This window comes from Denticeps clupeoides, chromosome 14 (genome assembly GCF_900700375.1).
Source record: "Denticeps clupeoides chromosome 14, fDenClu1.1, whole genome shotgun sequence".
NCBI classification, from domain to species: domain Eukaryota; kingdom Metazoa; phylum Chordata; class Actinopteri; order Clupeiformes; family Denticipitidae; genus Denticeps; species Denticeps clupeoides.
Window position 1 is genome coordinate 12,759,424 of NC_041720.1, and position 18,241 is coordinate 12,777,664.

An 18,241-nucleotide genomic window follows, 5' to 3' on the forward strand; every position below is an offset into this window, starting at 1 on the left:
AGATGCTAATGGAAAAGGGGCTATTATTAAAGAATGATGTGAAATGACATGACCTTTGTTGAATAAAACAAGTCTCTTGTGATGAAATGAAATAAAAATGAAATAAAACAAGAGGATATCAATAAAAAGTTGTATTAAATGCGTGGCCATGTAAAAAAAATGTTTGGATATTTGCTGATATTTGGAATATCAGCTATTGAGTAGAGTGTTCATTTGTAAACAGTGTGCATCGCTTTTTTTTTTTTTATGAAACCAGTTGCCTTTGTCCTGCCACAGAGCCCAGAGACATGGACTTTGGAGCATAAAGAATCGGGTTTTTTTTTTTCAACACTCACCTGCCCTCTGAGTGCTACCGTGATTATAAAAGAGGATTTCAGAAGGTGGGGGGCAGCAGACTCGACTGAGTTCTTGTAGTTCTATGGAACAAGCTTCACCAATCCCATCATGGGGGACACAAAGCTCTGCCTTTTCCTGCTGCTTAGCACAATCACACTAACCTGTAAGTACCTCCACCGGGTCGTCATCAGGAAAAAGGCAAATGTAATTAAAATGCTAACTGAGACACATTTAATAAATGAGTGAATCAAGAAAAAAATTATATGAATAAAAAAACTAATATATGTATATATTTCTGATAACACAAACTATTTAATGCAATTTCTAGATGCCCAGGAAGACACACCATGTTTATGTAAGTCTCCCAAATGAATTTTATTGATATAAACTGCTATTTAAGCATCTGAGAATATTTTTTAGAATGCACGAGTCCCATAGATGAATTCATTATTTTATGGCATTAGTAAGAATCTGAGCGGTGTGAAGGATTTAAGCTATTCAGCAACTGAATAACCTATCAAACCAACAAATAACACATTTTTATTTCAGTGGCCAGCCGGTTCAAGAGCTTCCAGAAATATGAATACCTATATGAAACAGAGTCTCTGAATTCTCTGAATGGGGCCATCAATGGCCCAAAGGCCAGCTGCAAGGTAATTCTGGGACTCTGAACCTTCTGTGTAGCCTTTTTTAATCAGTTAAAAAAACAGGCAAACAGAACAATGTGTGCACAGAACTCTGCAACCTTTATCCTGCTTATTGACCCATAGGTTGAGATTGAAGTTCCTGGCACCTGTAGCTACATCATGAGGACAACTGAGTGTACACTGAGTGAGGTGGTTGACACGGATGCAGGCCAAAATCCTGTGTTTGGGCCTGCTGCCACTTCTGGAGCCTTCAAGGCTGCAATGGAGAAGTATGACCCCCCTCCCCTTCATTATTGTGTACTGTCAGAAATGAAAATACATAGATCAGTGGCAGATAAAGACCCAACTCTGTTCTTTCAAACAGGAATCCATTGAAATTCACAGTTGAAGGGGACAGGAATATCAAACTGTTTCCTGAGAATGGTGAACTCATCAACATCCTCAATATCAAAAGAGGCATCATATCTGCCTTGGCTGTGCCTGTTAAGGAGGAAAAGAACTTCAAAATGGTACAGCTCTCAAAGCATCAGGATTCATTTAAAAAAGATTAATTTTTCAAGATGCTTTAATTCGTTTTCTTTGTTCACCAGCCCACCATTTATGGCCTGTGTAGTACAGACTACACTGTCAATGTCCGGCAGGACATCGCAGACGTCACCATCACTAGAGACCTATCCGACTGTGACCAATTCTGGCCAATTAAAGACCGCACCAGTCCACTGGCCCTTTTCACAGACATGGTATGTTGTCCATAATGTGGAGGCATGGTTGGGGCAATTTGGGGCAAAATATCAGCATGGAAATTGAACAATTAATATGGGTAATTAGAGCAAAATGTTCTGCTTTCTCCAACAGCATTACCCTCTTGCTCAGCTCATTGATAGTAGTCAGACTTGCAACTACAAGCTTGACAATGAAAAGAAGCACCCAGTCTCTGGTACCTGCACAGAAAAACATGTATTTCTTCCATTCTCCCATGAGTAAGTCTGGAACAGGCCAGAATAATGGTCTACGTAACATTTTCCAATCATTTTAAAACAACGCTTCTGTCCATTTACAGGGAAAAGGGCATTGTTAATGTTGGAAAACAGACTCTCACCCTTCAGGGAGTGGCTGTTTATAACGAGAGAGTCTTTGATCACAGTGAGTACATATATTTTTCATGTGGATGGACTGGAGTCTCAGAATGCCCAGTCCCTGCTAATAGGACATTGTCTAGTATAATTCCATACTGGATGGCACATGAGACAACCCCAAACAAAAGATGCTTCCCCTTTTTTCAGGATTAATTATAATACTTGTAATTGGCACCATGTACTGTTATCCTGTTGTTCTGTTGTCTAGTTACGTAAACGTAAAAGAAAAGGATCAACGTCTTTGCTCTCAAACCTTGTAATGCACCTTGTAATTCTTGTAAGAAAATTGTTCTCTTTTCTTTTTTTTGTAAGTTATTTGCAACATATATATTATAACATAAAGCATGAAGGAAGTGCTGGGTGTTGTATTAGAAACAAGATAATTTTAAAAAACTTTTATTTAAGTAAATGTCATTACAGTATTGGCCACTTCCTGTAGACACTACTGACATTTTTTGATTTTCTATTCAAAATGACCATTGTTAAACAATAGCAGTGTAATTCTGCCATCAAGTTTAGAAATGCAGGTTTGTCTGGCTTGTTGCATGAAATTGTTGCCAGATGTTTACATTTTGCCTGATCTTTTCTGCACATGCGTGCACTTGCACACTCAATAACATCTGGAACGGATATGTCAATGAGGCAGAATAAGAACTGACATTGTCTGATTTGTTCACATGTGTAGAACAAATCAGGCCCCCAGGACATACAGTCTCTTTATCAGAAAACATTAATTACATTTAAATTTACATTCATGGAATTTATCAGACACCCTTACCCGGAGTGAGTTATAATCAGTCTTTACAGGGACAGTCCCCCTGGAGACACTCAGGGTTAAGTGTCTTGCTCAGGGACATGACAGCTGTAAGTGGGGTTTGAACCTGTGTCTTCTGGTTCATAAGTGAGTGTTTAACCCACTAGGCTACTACCACCCCATACTTGGTTGATAAATGTCATATGGACAAAGGAGGAATCCACTGAATACTAGATCAGATCGATGGAATTAGTTTCATTTTCACATTTACTTGCAGAGTCTCCTAGGTAATAAACATGGCAGTTGAGGCCTAGTGTGTAAGAAAGCACTCATAACCAAGGGTTTGCAGGTTCAAATCCCAAATCGCAAATCGTGAGGTGCCAGTGAGATCCCCTTGAGCAAGGTACCGTCCCCACACCGCTCTCCAGGAACCTTTCATGGCTGCCCACTCCTCACTAAAGGGTGATGGTTAAATGCAGAGGATACATTTCATTGTGTGAACTGTGTGCTGTGCTGCAGTGTATCAGAATGACAAAATATCCCTTTCCCTTTCAAATAGCAGTAAAGTTGAACTGTGATAACTTTGGGATGCTTACATCCAACCTATGACTCACGATTAGCACTTTGTGCCCGTTTGAAATTAGTGCCCTTTCATTTTTAATATATAAATAATATATTTTAGTTAATAGTCAAGCAATAGTTTATTTGTCAAACTAAATGGATACTAATTAATTCCTCCACATTACTAATTTTAGATGCAGACAATGAGCAGCCACTCTACCTATATGAAAGTGTGGACAAGAGCCCAATTCAGGACAAAAAAGCTCCCCTTGCAGTCCTCGAGGAACTGGCAGGCTTATCCAAAACGAACGATGGACACAGGAGAGCACACCTTGCCCACAAGCTTGTGAGCCTGCTTCGCAAAATGTCTGTGGAAACCCTGTCCTCTGCTGTGCCCGAGGCTCTGCAGATCTCTCCTTCCCTGAGCTACCAGGCTCTGTTGCAGTGTGGTACCCCCGAGTGCAGCAGTGCCTTCATGAAGGCCCTTAGGACCATGCAAGGCTACTCTCTGGAGACCGATGCCGTGGCTTATGCAATGGGACTTTTGCCTAACGTTTCTCCTCTTCTGCTCAGCGACATGTTGGAAATGGCCAAGTTCAGGCAGAGCAAGCCTATCCTTTATAGTTTGAGCAATGTTGTAAAAAGGTGAGAAAATAATGAATTAGTGAACAAATTACACATTTAATTTTTGTACAAAATATTCGCTTACTTTACTCTACTTTAATTGTGCACATTTGCTCTCGGTTTTAAGGTTGTACAAGGTCGAGGGCACAGTCACGCCTGAGATCAAAGCTGTTGCTGAATTTATTCTTGAGCAGATTGGCGACTGCACTGGAAACGAGGACCACACTTACTTGACCCTGAAGGTATTGCAGCGAGTTGCAGGAGGTTTTTGGGTGGAACTATTATTTCCTTTATTTAACTAGATTCTACAAATGAGTGTGGGACACTAGCTCTGACTGACTGAATGGTCTGTACTGTGTTCTGCACACCAACTCTCAGAAACACCCAATCCTAGCCTGACTAAGAATGGCAGTTAAGAAGCTAGCGGTGATCCAGCCTGCAATGCAATCTGGGAACTTTTTCCTCTACCATCACTCCCTAACACCAGAGGGCATTTTCACAGTTAATTCTCCATGTGTAATGTTAAATGTTCTTTTCTCTGTTTTTCTACACACTGTCTCTGCTAGATACTTACCAAAATCGTGCAAATTACAATTAATTCGTCCAATTCATGAAAATCAAGGTGCCCTATTTTCAAAATGCTATTATAGATGCGTCATATATCATGTATACCCACACTTGTCACATGGTGCAAGCTGTGTGGCCAGATACCTGATTCTCTCAGTTCAAAGTAATAAAATAATCACAGAACTGTCAGAACACTGTCAAAAGTATAAAGCTTTAGATATTTAAATTGGATTGCTTCATACCTTAGCAAGCATTTCTTTTTTGATATCAAATCCAAAAACACCCAATCTGGCAACATTGTGTACACCTTCCCATCTCCAGCTTTTTGTTTACATACACGTCCTGTCCTAATAAGAGACAGCACAGAACCTTGTCTCTGACAAAACTATTCATTTGATGGTTTCTATGGTTTAATTTTCATAGATGGCTTTAAATCTCATTTTGTGCAAAGTTACATAAATTATGATATTATTTCAGAGCTGGCAGTACATAGCAAAGCCTGTGGAAATGCAGGCATGTATTTAAGATACATTTACATTACATTTACGGCATTTGGCAGACGCCCTTATCCAGAGCGACTTACAACGTGCTTTCAAGTTACCATCGATGAAGAGATCAATTCCGGTTCACTAGGACCCCAACTATGAATACATCTATTTAATTCACTCTGTTGTAGCTTTGTCATCTCACATCTCACCAACATCCAGAGCTCCAGCTCACCTGAGACCCAAGATACAAAGTCCCTTTAGATTTTCGCCATCATCTGTTGTTTTCTTTGAGTATAAAATATATCAGGAGAAATTACACTCAATGAAACCATGATTTTTAGGTTGTTGCCAATATGGCTGAAGCACTGGGAGCTGCCAGTCCTGCCCTAAAATCCGCTGTGGTCAAGTGTGTGAACCAGCCATCAGCCTCTTCTGAGGTTCAGCTCTCTGCCGTCCAGGTGTTCAGGTTGACTTCAGTGCCAGAAGAGGTAAGTTTTCAGTGTGGTTACATTTACAGCATTTATCAGACGCCCTTATATTTACAATCAGTAGTTACAGGGACAGTCCCCCCGGAGCAACTTGGGGTTAAGTGTCTTGCTCAGGGACACAATGGTATGCAAAAAATATGCAAGATCCCACACTAACACTGCAATGTCCTCTGCAGGGAAGAGAGGTGCTCATGCAGGTTATTTTGGACAGTGCTGCACCCCTGCAGAAGCGCATTGCTGCCTACCTGGTGCTGATGAAGGATCCCCAGTCTGCTGAACTGTCTCAGATTTTTTCTGCCTTATCTGCTGAGGAAGGTCAACAGGCAGAAAGCTTTGTCATCTCACATCTCACCAACATCCAGACCTCCACCTCACCTGAGACCCAAGAGTATGTTCGACATATTCAGCATTTCAAAATAGATTGTGGATAATATTCAAAAAGGTGATACATGTCATCTTCTCCTAAACAGGCTTAGAGAAAAAATTCTCGATGCCCTCCAAGGCAATGAAATCGGGCCAGTCATGGACCTAACAAAGTTCTCTCGAAACTACAAAGTTGGTTCACTGGAGGGTAATATGATTTTTGAAGGTGAGGGCTATCTGCCCAAAGAAGTGATGTTGGAGATGAGCCTGGAGGCCTTTGGCTATGATGTGGACATGTTTGAGGTATAAATGATACTTGAATAAAACATGGACTATTACAAAAAAAATATCGAAATGATAATGTGTCTCCTCAAATCAAAATGCTTTTTTTTCCAGTTTGGCATAGAAAGTAAAGGACTTGAACCGGCTGTAGAAGCCTTGTTTGGTGCAGATGGCTTCTTCCCTGATACCGTGTTGAAGGCTGTCGCTTACACTTCTGACAGGATGCCAGCAATGCTCAACAATGCAATGAAGAGCGTGTTTCCTTCTCCCAGTTCACCGGTAAAAAACACACCTCTTTGATCGTCTGTTTTTTTGTCTGATTCTCTTAAAGGCGCAGTATGTAGAATGCACACTAGGTGGATTGGTGACTCTAAATTGACTGTAGGTGAGAGTGTGTTATTTAATCATCACCAGCCCTGCACTGACCCCAATTGCAGGCTCACTCTACCCTGAAAGAGGGTTTCTTCCTTTCTTTCTTTTTTAAGAGTTTTAGTTTTTCCTTGTGTGCAGAAGGGTCAAGCGTGGGGGTGTCAACTGTAGGGCCTGTCAAAGCCCACAGAGATATACTGTATATGATTATTTCTTATATATGAGAAATAAACGTTGTTGTTGTTGTTGAATAATGTGTGTGTGCTCCGGCAGCCACGACACTGAGTAAAAGGACTTAATGGTTCAGGATGGTGAGTTAGTGAGAGAAGGTCATTGAAGGTCAAAGAAATGTCTTCCATACTTTGTGATGTCTGACAGCTACTGTTTGTTTTGGGGGGGTCACACAGAGGGCCCGGATTTTCTACGAGTTGCATACTGCCCTGTTGCATACTAGATACTGATATGTGACAGCATGTTTTTCCACTCCACAGATGAGCCAGGGTATCATGAACGAGTTTAAAGACAACATCAATAAGCTGATTAAAGAACTGAAGTCCAACGAGAGCCCTGAGGCTAAGATGTACCTGAGGCTCCTGGGAATGGAACTTGGCTACTTGACAACCAAGGATATCCAGGAAATGGCCAGCTCTGCTTTAAAATTGATTGATAAACCTCTCAGCATTTTCCCCACTGAAGTACGTCCACAGGTCTCCTTCATTTGATCATGACTGTCTACTTAACGAGAGGCAATTAATTGATGTTCTTTCACAGTTTGCCAGAAAACTGCTATCAAGCCTTGACAATGAGTTTTTTGTCCACTACATCTTCATGGACAATGAGTTTTACCTGCCCACTGCTTCTGGTGTCCCCCTGAGACTTGCTCTGTCTGGTACCTTTGCTCCTGGAATAAAGGGAGGTCTGCAGTTTAGCCGGGACAAGGTAATCCCTTCCTGCACTTCTTGAATTCTTGTTTTGAAAGTTCTAATTCTATTACGTGTTGGAATATTAAAGCATGTTTTCTGGTGTTCCAGAGTCAAGTAAAAAAAGAAACATTTCACTGTGTGCACTGTGTGCTGTGTTGAAGTGACAATCACTTTTTTTTTCTTGAATTCTTGTTTTGAAATTCTGTTACGTGTTGGAATATGAACGGTTAAAGCATGTTTTCTGGTGTTTGCAGAGTCAAGTGGAACTCATGCCTTCTGCTGGAATTGAGTTTGTGACTGAAATGGGTGCTCACCTGCCAGACTTTGTTGAGTCTGGCCTGGAGATGCACACTAACATCTATCACGAAAGTGTCCTGAATGCAAAGATGTCCATCACACGCAACAGCTTAAAACTGACTATGCCTGCTCTTCAGAGGCCAATGAAGCTCATTGGTGTCACGTAAGGCTGTTTAATCAACTGCTTTTGTGAGGAATTAGTCTTTATCTTCCATAAAACATCTCTACTAATGTCATGGTGAAATCCATGAAATCCATACTTTCTTTAAAGTGGAGACAGTTTCACATTTTAATACAATGTAAAGTCAATCTATTGAAGGTTCCACAAACTAGTCAGATAAACTTATCAAAGTCAAAGTGATTGTCTCACCTTCTCACCAAGCACCTTTAAAATAAAAATAAAAAGAGATAATCATAATTTTTCTTTCACTCATATGAAGGATGTTGCTTAAACAAGGTATAGCAAAGCACATTGTCATCACATTGCTGTAAGGTGGCAAAATGACATGACCAATGACAGGGCATGTGGAAATTGGCGGTGGAAGATTAATAATAATCTTAAAATAAAATTAAACAGAGCTTTCTAGATAGATAGATAGATAGATAGATAGACAGACAGACAGATAGATAGATGAACAGCAATGCTCCCATAAATAATGTCTTGGAATTTTTACAGTATGTATGAATCCTCAACACACTCTCTGCTTTTTCCTCAAAATAACACACATAAATATTTGTTGAGCCTCATATGTTACACTTTATAACAGATAGTCAAAAAGTCTAGATGCAAAGATTTTACATGAATTCAAATAACAGTGACAACAACTGTATGATGTATATAACTCATGTATTATCCAATCTAATAATATTGCTTTCCAATCAATTGAACAGGAACACACTGGTTTCTGTTACCACTTCTGGGACAAAGCCAATTCCCTCTATTACGGAGAAAATAGACGTATCAAAATGCACCCCTTTTTTCTCTGGTGTGAAGTACTGCACAGACCTTCAGTACTCTGATGCCTTTTACAATGAAGACTCTCCCTACTTCCCCTTAAGTGGAGACAGCAAGTAAGCAATTTGACATCCCATTACAGCTACACATTCAGAGTACCATTGTACTCTTATTTTAAAAAATGTCATTTAAAAATATGGATCATTGTTCAGGTTTGCCATTGAACTACATCCAACTGGTCAAGTCTCTGAATATATGGCCACTATTGACTACAAGTTTGAGCAGAATGTGGACACGCTGACTCTAACCCTCGAGACTGAAGGTAAAGAATAACTTTTAATTGTCACGTCAGCGAGCAGGAAGCACAGAGATGGGACATTTTGAAAAAAGGGATTTATTATTAAACACAAATAAACATGGCGCGATGGCCGAAAACGGGAAATAAAGGGGATCAACAGAAACTAGCCCGCAGGCGTGTGGCGGTTGCCAGAACTCAAAAGGTTGCCAGGTATGAAACGAAGGTCAAGTTCATGACAGCGCTCACTAAATTGAATCCACTAAAATGTCGTCGCTGCAGAATGGGCGGAGTTACTGCCTTTTAAAGGCGGTCAGAATTGTCTTCAGCTGTAGCGATCACCTGGAGTCAATCCTGACAATACCGTTTTTTTCCCCTTCCAAACACAGGGAATGAAAAGTCTGAGGCCAAAGCTGCTCTGATGTTCAACAGACAAATGTTCACTGCTGCTGCCGATCTCCAAATTCCTGACTTTGATCTGGAGCTTGGCCTTAGACTTACACCAGCTGATGCAGCCGCTAGATCCAAGGGGACTCATTCTGTTCAGCTTGATTTCGTGAACAACAACATCCCTGAGGCAACGCTGATTGTCCTTACAAAGTAAGGAAAAGTTTGAATCATGATTAACTTTTCTTTTGATTTGGTATATCTCTGAAATATCTTGCTCAATGAAATTCTGGACAGGGTTGAGGGTATTAAAGATGCTATAATGGAGGTTGAAGCTCGTGTCCCCTCCCTTGAGACGGATGCTAAATTTAGCACTCATCTTCACCTTGAAGAGAAAACCCTGGAACTAGAAAGCAACATTAAGTTTTTTGAGGCTTCGTCTGAGCAGGCATTAACTCTTAAATATGGTAAGTTTCTTTTTATCGTGACTTTTCTTTCTGGTTTTTATTTTTGAGGAGTTATGAACTGACATTCTCCATCTGTAGATGGTGAAAAGTTGGAAGCTAAGGTAAAGTCAAATGTGAACACCAGGACTATGCGTATCAGATCAATGTGTGATGCAATCAAACCGATTCTCGAGGAGGTTTGGAGCGATGAGATTCCAGATTTGCCTCAAACCCTGTTCTTCAATTTGTGAGTAATCTGAAATCTTTCTGCAGTTGAATTTTCCCAGTCTGGGTGTTTATACTGTGAATAACGATTTTTTAAAACCATTTGATTACAGTGAAGCTGATGCTGAATACCAATTCAGTCAGAACCATTATGTTCTTACAGTCCCCCTTCCACTTGGAGGGAAATCTTTAAGGGATTTCAACTTCCCTCAAGTCCTTTCCACCCCCAATTTGGATTTCCCTCGACTTGGCATGGAGATTCGCTCCGTTGACATCCATGTTCCTGAAATAGTTTTTCCACAGGGTGTTTCACTTCATCTGCCTCTTTCAGGAAGGGCTGAAGTGTCTACCAAAGTGGAAAGCAATCTCTACAATTTAGAAACAGAAATGTCTGCTGGAGTAGATTTGGTTGATACCAACAGCTATTCTGCTAAGGTGGACATCACTGGAACTGGTCCCATTGATGCTCTTTCATTTAAAACTAAGGGTAATTACAAATCAATCTGATTGTATCAGCTTTACTCATGTGTAGTAGCTTGATTCATGAATTTTATTTTCATAGGTTCGGCGTTGCTTGCGAGCACGCCCAATGATTTCCTGAAGGCTGAAGTGAAGACTGAGTTTCAGCACCAGCTCATTGAGGCCCACATTGATGTTGCTGAGGTCCTGAATATTGACAACAAGGTACATGTGAAGTCGAGCAGCAACGTTCAAGCAACCAGCCCGCTGGGCATGCAGCTGTCTCTGGAACATGTTGGCCAGTTCGGTGCCAACAGTCAAGAAATCTCTGGGGATGGAAAACTGTCCCTCAGAACCGAACCTCTTCATGGCATTTTGACCCTGGACCAGTCATTTGAGGTCTTTCCTTTCAAGTTGGATGGCAAGGTTGATTCAACTCTTAAAATTGCTTCTGACTTAATGCAAGCACAAAACACATTTGTTGCTGACCTAAACAATGGGAAGCTGTCTGTTCAGTCCAACACAGCTGCATTTGAAGACACCATTGTTCAAACAGCTGAAATAACTTTCGACGATTACCAACTAATTGGGAAAAAAGATACCAAGCTAATTTTTCTCAGCACGACCATGCAGAGCAAAGCTGAGGTCACTGCTGGTGTGAGGGGAGTCACAATCAGTGTGGAGAACAGTGCTGAATATACAGATGATCGTATACTTGGACTGGTTATGGCAACCCTTGATGGCAATGGACTCACCATGAACAGTGATGCCAATCTCCAGTTTGACCAGTATAGAGGAACTCATAAAGCTTCTTTGACACTGAAGAAAGACGGTCTGAAAACTAGTGGAACCACTTCTTTGAAGGGTCTGGAAAATGTTAATCTGGAAAACACGTTCAGTTGTGCACTTGATGCTTCCCAGCTTTCATTTTCAGTTGATTCTAAAGGATTGTGTAAGGGCATAAAGATGGGCAATACTAACACTCTGACTGCTAAGCTGTCTTCGGTTGCTTTCAGTACCATAGCTGAGGCAATTATTGATAAAGATATCTTTTACAATCATGACGTTGTCATTGACATGCAGCCATACACTGCAACTGTGACCGTCAACAATAAAATATCCTTTGAGACGACAAGTTTGGAAAACAAAGCCCAATTTATGGCTAAACCTTACAAGATGGATCTGACTGGAAGTCAAATATATGCTGATCGTTGGGATGAAGTCAAGCACGTCTATGAAATAAAGTATGCAGACCTGACAGCAAGTGCTAAGTGGAGCACCACTGGAAAATTATGCGGAACTACATTTAATCAAAACACGGAACTGGAAGTTGCTGGACTTGCTGTAAGGCTCAACCATGGTAACCAGCTCAACTGGATGCCTTTACGCTTTGACACTTCAATCCATGCCACAGCTGTTCCATTCGCCCTGACCGTGAATGCCATTACAAATGGTGATGGAGACCTGGACTGGAATGGAAAACACAGCAGTCAGATGTTCTCAAAGTTCCTCTTAAAGGCAGAACCCTTGGCCTTTGTCCACTCGCATGAATGCAGGATCTCTGTTTCACAAAAATTCGAAAATGGTGCCTCTGCTGAAACCACACTTGACAACAAGATTGACACATTGTTTACTCCTTCAGAACAGAGAGCTAATCTAAGAGTTCTATCTCAACTCAACAGGCATGGATTAAATCAGACGTTTAGTCTGTATAATAGTCCTAAGGGTCTTGGATTTGAAATGGAAGGGACAGTCCATACCAGTCTATTCAACACTGTTGATGATGACAATCAAGATTTTACAGTTTCCGGATTTGTTAAATATGACAAAAGCACTGAGAGTCATATTATTCAACTTCCTTTCCTTGAGCTGTTCCCAGCTGTTCTTGAACAAGTGAAAACAACAATATCTGATATTGTATCGTCATCTGCCAACACAGAATACTTCAAATACATTATAGGCAATGTGGCTATGATGATGTATGGCATAGGTCTCCAAATTGATCAAATGAAAAGGAACATTCCAGAATGCACTGTCTTGCTTGACCGTCTGAAGGAGTTCATGATTGCTTTGAGAAAACGGATCATGAGTGGAAACCTTCCCCAAATGATCAAAGAGGATTTTGCAGCATTCATTGAAGAATATGACATTAAGGGAACGTTTCTTAGTATAATTGAACTAATTGAGAATTTCATCAAACGCATTGATTTAATGAAGTTTAAAGACAGCACTAGTAATTTCCTGTATGAACTTGAAAAGGAGTATGCAGTTAAGGCCAAACTTGAATGTGTTATCAAGGACTTAAAACAAATGATTACAACCATGGATGCACGCAAATTCATTGAAAGTCTGAAAAAATGCTTTAATTCTGTTAAATTTCAAAATCTGATAAATGAATTGATGGAATTGATTCCTACTGAGCAGATAATTAATTTGATTGACACAGTGAAAGCTTTAGTTGCAGAACTTGACATCGTTGGAAAATTTAACACTGTCTCTGGTCATATGAAAGCAGTCCTTCTTAAATATGATATTCCACAAAAAATTGAAGCACTCTTTGATAAAATTGGAGAGCTTCTAAGGAATCTCAAACTTTGTGAAACTGTTAACGTGATTTTTGATATTCTCAAGTCTATCAGTCTACATGTTGAAAAAGCCCTTCTCTACCTGGAAAATTCCTTTAACTACCTAAGAGGAACTGACCTTAGGCAGATTATTCAAAATCTAAATGCGCGAATTGACAGTTTAGTTAAGAACGTAAAGTCTTTCAACTACAATGCCTTCGTAGACCATGCTAATTTGAAAATCAATGAGTACACAACAAAATTGAACAAACTAGTTGAAGATCTTTCCATTCAACAAAAGGTTGATGCATGTAGAGATTTTGTCAACTATGTGGTCTCTGCCATGAGTAAGATTTTGCTGGAACTAAGAAGTACCAAATTTGCAGATGTGGTAAAAACTCTGAAAGATATCACTGAGAGTGTTGTCTTGAAAGACATGAGGCAACTGGCTATGAAGCTGAAGACTATAGTTAATGAACTGGATCTGAAAATTGAACTCCTTCAGTATGTCAAGCAGATCATCATGAAGTTCTTTGCCTTCATTGAAAATTTTGATATCAACACATTTGATTTGGAAAGTTATGCTGAAGTATTAACTAATAATTACTTGCCTCACTTGCCTGTAATTGAACTGCCCCAGATAATTCTTCCAGAGATTTCATTCCCTGCTATTCCCAAATTGAGGATGGAGCATCTCCTTCAAATTCCTCTTCAGATCCCTGATTTCAAACTGCCAGACATTCCCAGTGAACTGATGGTGCCAAGCTTTGGAAAACTGTATGGTGAGGTCAGAGTGAAATCCCCCATCTACAACCTTCGGACTTCGGCTGATGTAGAGAATACTGCTAGTAAAAACAAGGAGTCCCTTTTTTCACCTCAGTTCACTATCTACCTGGTCTCAGAAGGAACATCCCCAAGCAACAATGATTGGAACTTCAACATAATCTCCACTACTCGTGTGGCAATTCCCAAAATGAGGCGTGTGCTTATAGCAGAAACTCTGAAGCTCACACACTCTGTACTTACTCTGCAGCACCAATCATCTTTGACATTTTATGGCTTATCTGTCCAGGGATCTGCCAAAACCAATGTAAAGGCATCATCAAAACCTTACACTGGAGAGCTTGTAAACATGGCATTCTTTGCCATGGAGAGGGGAGTGTCTGCATCAATGGACACTACTTACAACCATGACCTCAACATTCCCTGCATTGAACTCTCTGGTAGAGCCAAGATAACTCAGAAGCTTGTGGTTCGACAGGAAGGAAGAAAAATTATGCTAAGTGTAGAGACCACTGAAACAGAAAAGCTGACTTTGTATGGCGACACTAAGGAGGCAACCTACAAGGGTAAACTGGAGATCTCTACGGACCTTCTCAGTGCCAGTCTCACATACACTGCCAATACTGAGAGTGAAGACATTAAGATAAAGGAGACTCTGAATGCTTATACTGGTCTCGATCAAATCACGTTTGATGGTCGCTTTGAAACAGAATCTTCGTACATTAAGAAGAGCCTTCTTGAGACATCAGGTGATGTCAACTTCAAGGATTTTAGAGCTGAAATGAAACTAACCCACAACACAGAGCTTGTTGGTCATATCAGTGGATCCTTGTCAAACTCCATCAACGTTTTAGCCAGACCTTTTTATATCGTACTTGATTTTAAGAACAAGGGCAGTGGCAAGGTCATACTAGATGAAACACTACCGGCAAAAATTGACCTCCTGAATGACTTCAGTGTTACATTAAATACCGACAGTCAGGAAATGAAAACCGTGGTCCTTGCTAGATTAAATCAACATAAGTATGCCCACAATATCACTATTTACAACAACCAAGAGGAAACAGCTATGCGTGCAGTTGCAGATGGTCAATCTGATCTTGAGTTCCTTACTGGACCCATTAATATTCCAGAAATGGACCTCATTGCTTTTGAGATACCAGCAATCAGCTTCAATTTTTACGAGTTCACAAACCTGAACCACGTGCTAAAAGACACCAAACAGGCATTTGATTTTGATGCTAATATGGTATCTAAGAAGATAGGCGAGCCGCTCATTGAGCTGGGGGTAATAACAATTCCCAATGTAGACAATTTTATTTATGATGTTTCCTTCAAGTCCTCTATTTTTAATCTTAATGGAAAAGCTGAGCTGTCATCTGGTGATGACAATCTTGAGTTCAGAATTTCTGCCATCTCTGCTTCTGAGTTTGATAGTCTCATGGCAAAGCTTGAAGGCACTAGCAGACTTATTGTATCAGATGACCAACTCAAAATGGACTCCGACTTCTCCCTGAAGAATGTCCACATTGAAGGCACTCATAAGAGCCACCTACACCTGGACGATTTTCCCTTAAAAGAAGACTTTGTGTCCTGGAAATCCAATGCAAAAGTTGACTTACCCATCTTCACATTTGAATTCAACCAACAGCTGTTTCCAGAAACCAATGTAATCTTCAGCCAGCGTGTAAAGTCCACCTTTGACATTCCAGTAGTCAGGGCGGTTGGCAACGCTAAAATGGAACAAACATTTAAGACTGGACTGGATTTCGATGCTAAGGCAACCATTGACGGATCTCTACTACAACTGGCAACCATAAAGGGAGCCCATCAGGCTACAGTCAGTCTAAAAAACGGCAGTTTGCGGTCAGCTTTGAAGACAACTGGCAATGCAAATGTAAATTATGGAAATGTAAAGATAGAGTTTGATGTGGACAGATATCATGATATGGAATTGCTTCCTTTGCAAGTTTCTAATAAATTCAATTACCAAATAAAAAATTTGATCCACGTAGCAGACTTTAAAACTGAAGGAAATTATGCTGGAAAGCTCTTTCTTGACTGGCGCATAGACTCACAGGATCTTCATGTCGAATATGACTTTGCTCAGACAAGCCCAATTGGTGACTTTGTTTTGGGTGAAAAAGCTGTAGTTAATATGGCTGAAGATACATCCAAATGGACCTATGATGGCAAGATTGGTGTTCCTTTTTACCTCATTACTATCGAAGGTGCATGCGAAGGTACTGAGGACTCCTTAAAGCTCAACATGAAGACCTCTGCCACTTCCCCTTTTGTGATTCTGAAGTATGATATTGATTGTGAGTACACTGTCTTAACTAAAAGCTTGTCAGTACGATTTTGTATTTTTTTGTCTAATAACTAATGACATTCTCTCAAAACTGCTGTTTTTCTCCTCAACAGATTCTTTTAGCCTTGAAGTGGAAAATTTAGATCTGGTCATCAATAGCAAGAGTAGTTTTACCCACACTGACTTGTCTGTGGACGTTGTGCATAACCTTGAGCTTCGTGATGAAAGGTAAATAACTTTTGACGTACTCAGATATGTAAGTCTGTGTCTGTGCTAATGAACTATGCTAAATTACTATTACTTTTGTGTGTTTTAGTCCGTCCCAATACACCATCAATGTGGATGTTGCCAGTAATACCTTTACTGACATGAGCTTCCGCAATGCTCTCCAAGATGAAGGAGTCAGTGGATCTCTCTCTATTCCGTCCACCATCGTCTTTCGATATCAATGTTTGAGCAAAACTTCAGAAGACCTTGACACAAGACTCTTCTATGTTACTGCTGTGAGTGAATTTTATATTAAATTTTACATTTATGTGTGTTGTAAAGATAAATGTTGAACTAGATGTCAGGGATGCCAGAAAACATTTACAATCTAATTGCTTTCTAAATTATGAATTCCTTTTTTTTTACCTTTGTATGTTCTAAGTGATCCAGCTTGTTTTAGCATCTAGTTTACTAACCATTGATTACCCCTCAGGTTAAACCTTTGCTAAGAAATTGTAAAATTTGAAATGACTTCAACAATTCCAGCTTTTGTTTCATTGCCTATTTTGCCTTCTAACAGTCTGAAACTGGGAAGGAAGTAGACATCGTGGCCATCAAAGCAGATTTTAATGAAGAGGAGCCCATCATGAAGGCTACCTTCAACCTGAAAGCTCCTGAGGAGATAATAAGTTGCCTGTTAAAGAAAGTACCTGCAATCAAAACTTCACTGACTGGCTTTGCCGAGAAGAATGGTCTTGATGTTTTCCTTGAAAGGTCAAAGAGGACATTTGTAGAGACTGTAGATAGTACTTACAGAGCTATCAAACAGCATGATACACAGTTAAGTGATCTGTCTGTCTTCTTCAGGAATAAGATTAGTCAGTACCAAAAAGTCATTGAGGCCATAGTGAAGGAAGTAATTACATTCCTCAGGGAAACCAAATTGCCACTTCCAGAAATGAAAGAATTAACAATACCTGAAATCTGTAAAATGATCACTGACAATGTTGCTGCAGTTCTAGAGGAGCTCCACAAGGAAATTTTCATTGACCAGCAAGCCTACCTTGCACCCTTGCTTAAAAGCATCCAGGTCTCTGGGCCGAAAGGTCCGATCTTCATTGGAGAGCTGATATTTGAATCAGTGAAAGAGGCATTTGGTGATGTTATTGATATTTTAAAGAACCTGAAAAGCATTGATGTGATTCTCGAGGACCTGGCGAGGGCCCTCTTTGAGGCTGTTGAGTTGGCTCAAGAGTATGTTGACAGTGTGAACTCGGATCTTCTGAACATCATTGCAGCGAATATCAACTCTCTTCATGCTTTCTTTTATGAAGCGGTAGATAGTTTTGTAGAATTTGTTGATGGCATTCTGACCATAGATGCTATAGAATTCATTTCTAAATTGTCTTTGGATATATGGAAGAATATAGTGCAAGATTTCACAGAGGCGTTTTCTGATGTTCTGAGTGACTTAGGGCCTGAATCATTTATTAAACTGAATGATGGAAGACTCGAGATTGAGCTCTAAGAGAATAATATAGGATAAGCCCATTAAACACTACCACCGTGTGAATCCAATGCTTCTTTTCAGAAGGAAGACTAAAAGCTGAAATAAATGTTTTGAACACTAGAATGTTTGTGAAGCAACAGGTTTGAATAAAGGTCATTAGTGACACATTACGCATTACTAAAATTTCTATCTGTGCTTATCAATACTGAAAATGTTCTGCATATTTTCATTTGCAATAAAATTATAATAAGATTGTGTGAACAA

At 40.0% G+C, this 18,241-nt stretch overlaps 1 protein-coding gene across 1 annotated transcript; it reads left to right on the top strand.

The window, feature by feature from the left end:
- Window positions 1–444: 444 nt before the first annotated feature.
- apobb.1 (apolipoprotein Bb, tandem duplicate 1) lies at window positions 445–17,995 on the top strand. The gene is made up of 27 exons (XM_028953457.1): window positions 445–499; window positions 886–989; window positions 1,107–1,252; window positions 1,348–1,492; window positions 1,574–1,723; window positions 1,839–1,963; window positions 2,044–2,126; window positions 3,629–4,079; window positions 4,186–4,300; window positions 5,455–5,601; window positions 5,778–5,989; window positions 6,072–6,267; window positions 6,361–6,517; window positions 7,087–7,310; window positions 7,387–7,554; window positions 7,793–7,998; window positions 8,727–8,906; window positions 9,003–9,112; window positions 9,475–9,685; window positions 9,770–9,939; window positions 10,018–10,165; window positions 10,257–10,630; window positions 10,706–11,737; window positions 11,825–16,270; window positions 16,374–16,488; window positions 16,577–16,763; window positions 17,048–17,995. Exons 1-27 carry the CDS (start codon window positions 445–447, stop codon window positions 17,993–17,995), a joined length of 10,605 nt encoding a protein of 3,534 aa, XP_028809290.1.
- The last annotated feature ends 246 nt before the right edge of the window (window positions 17,996–18,241 follow it).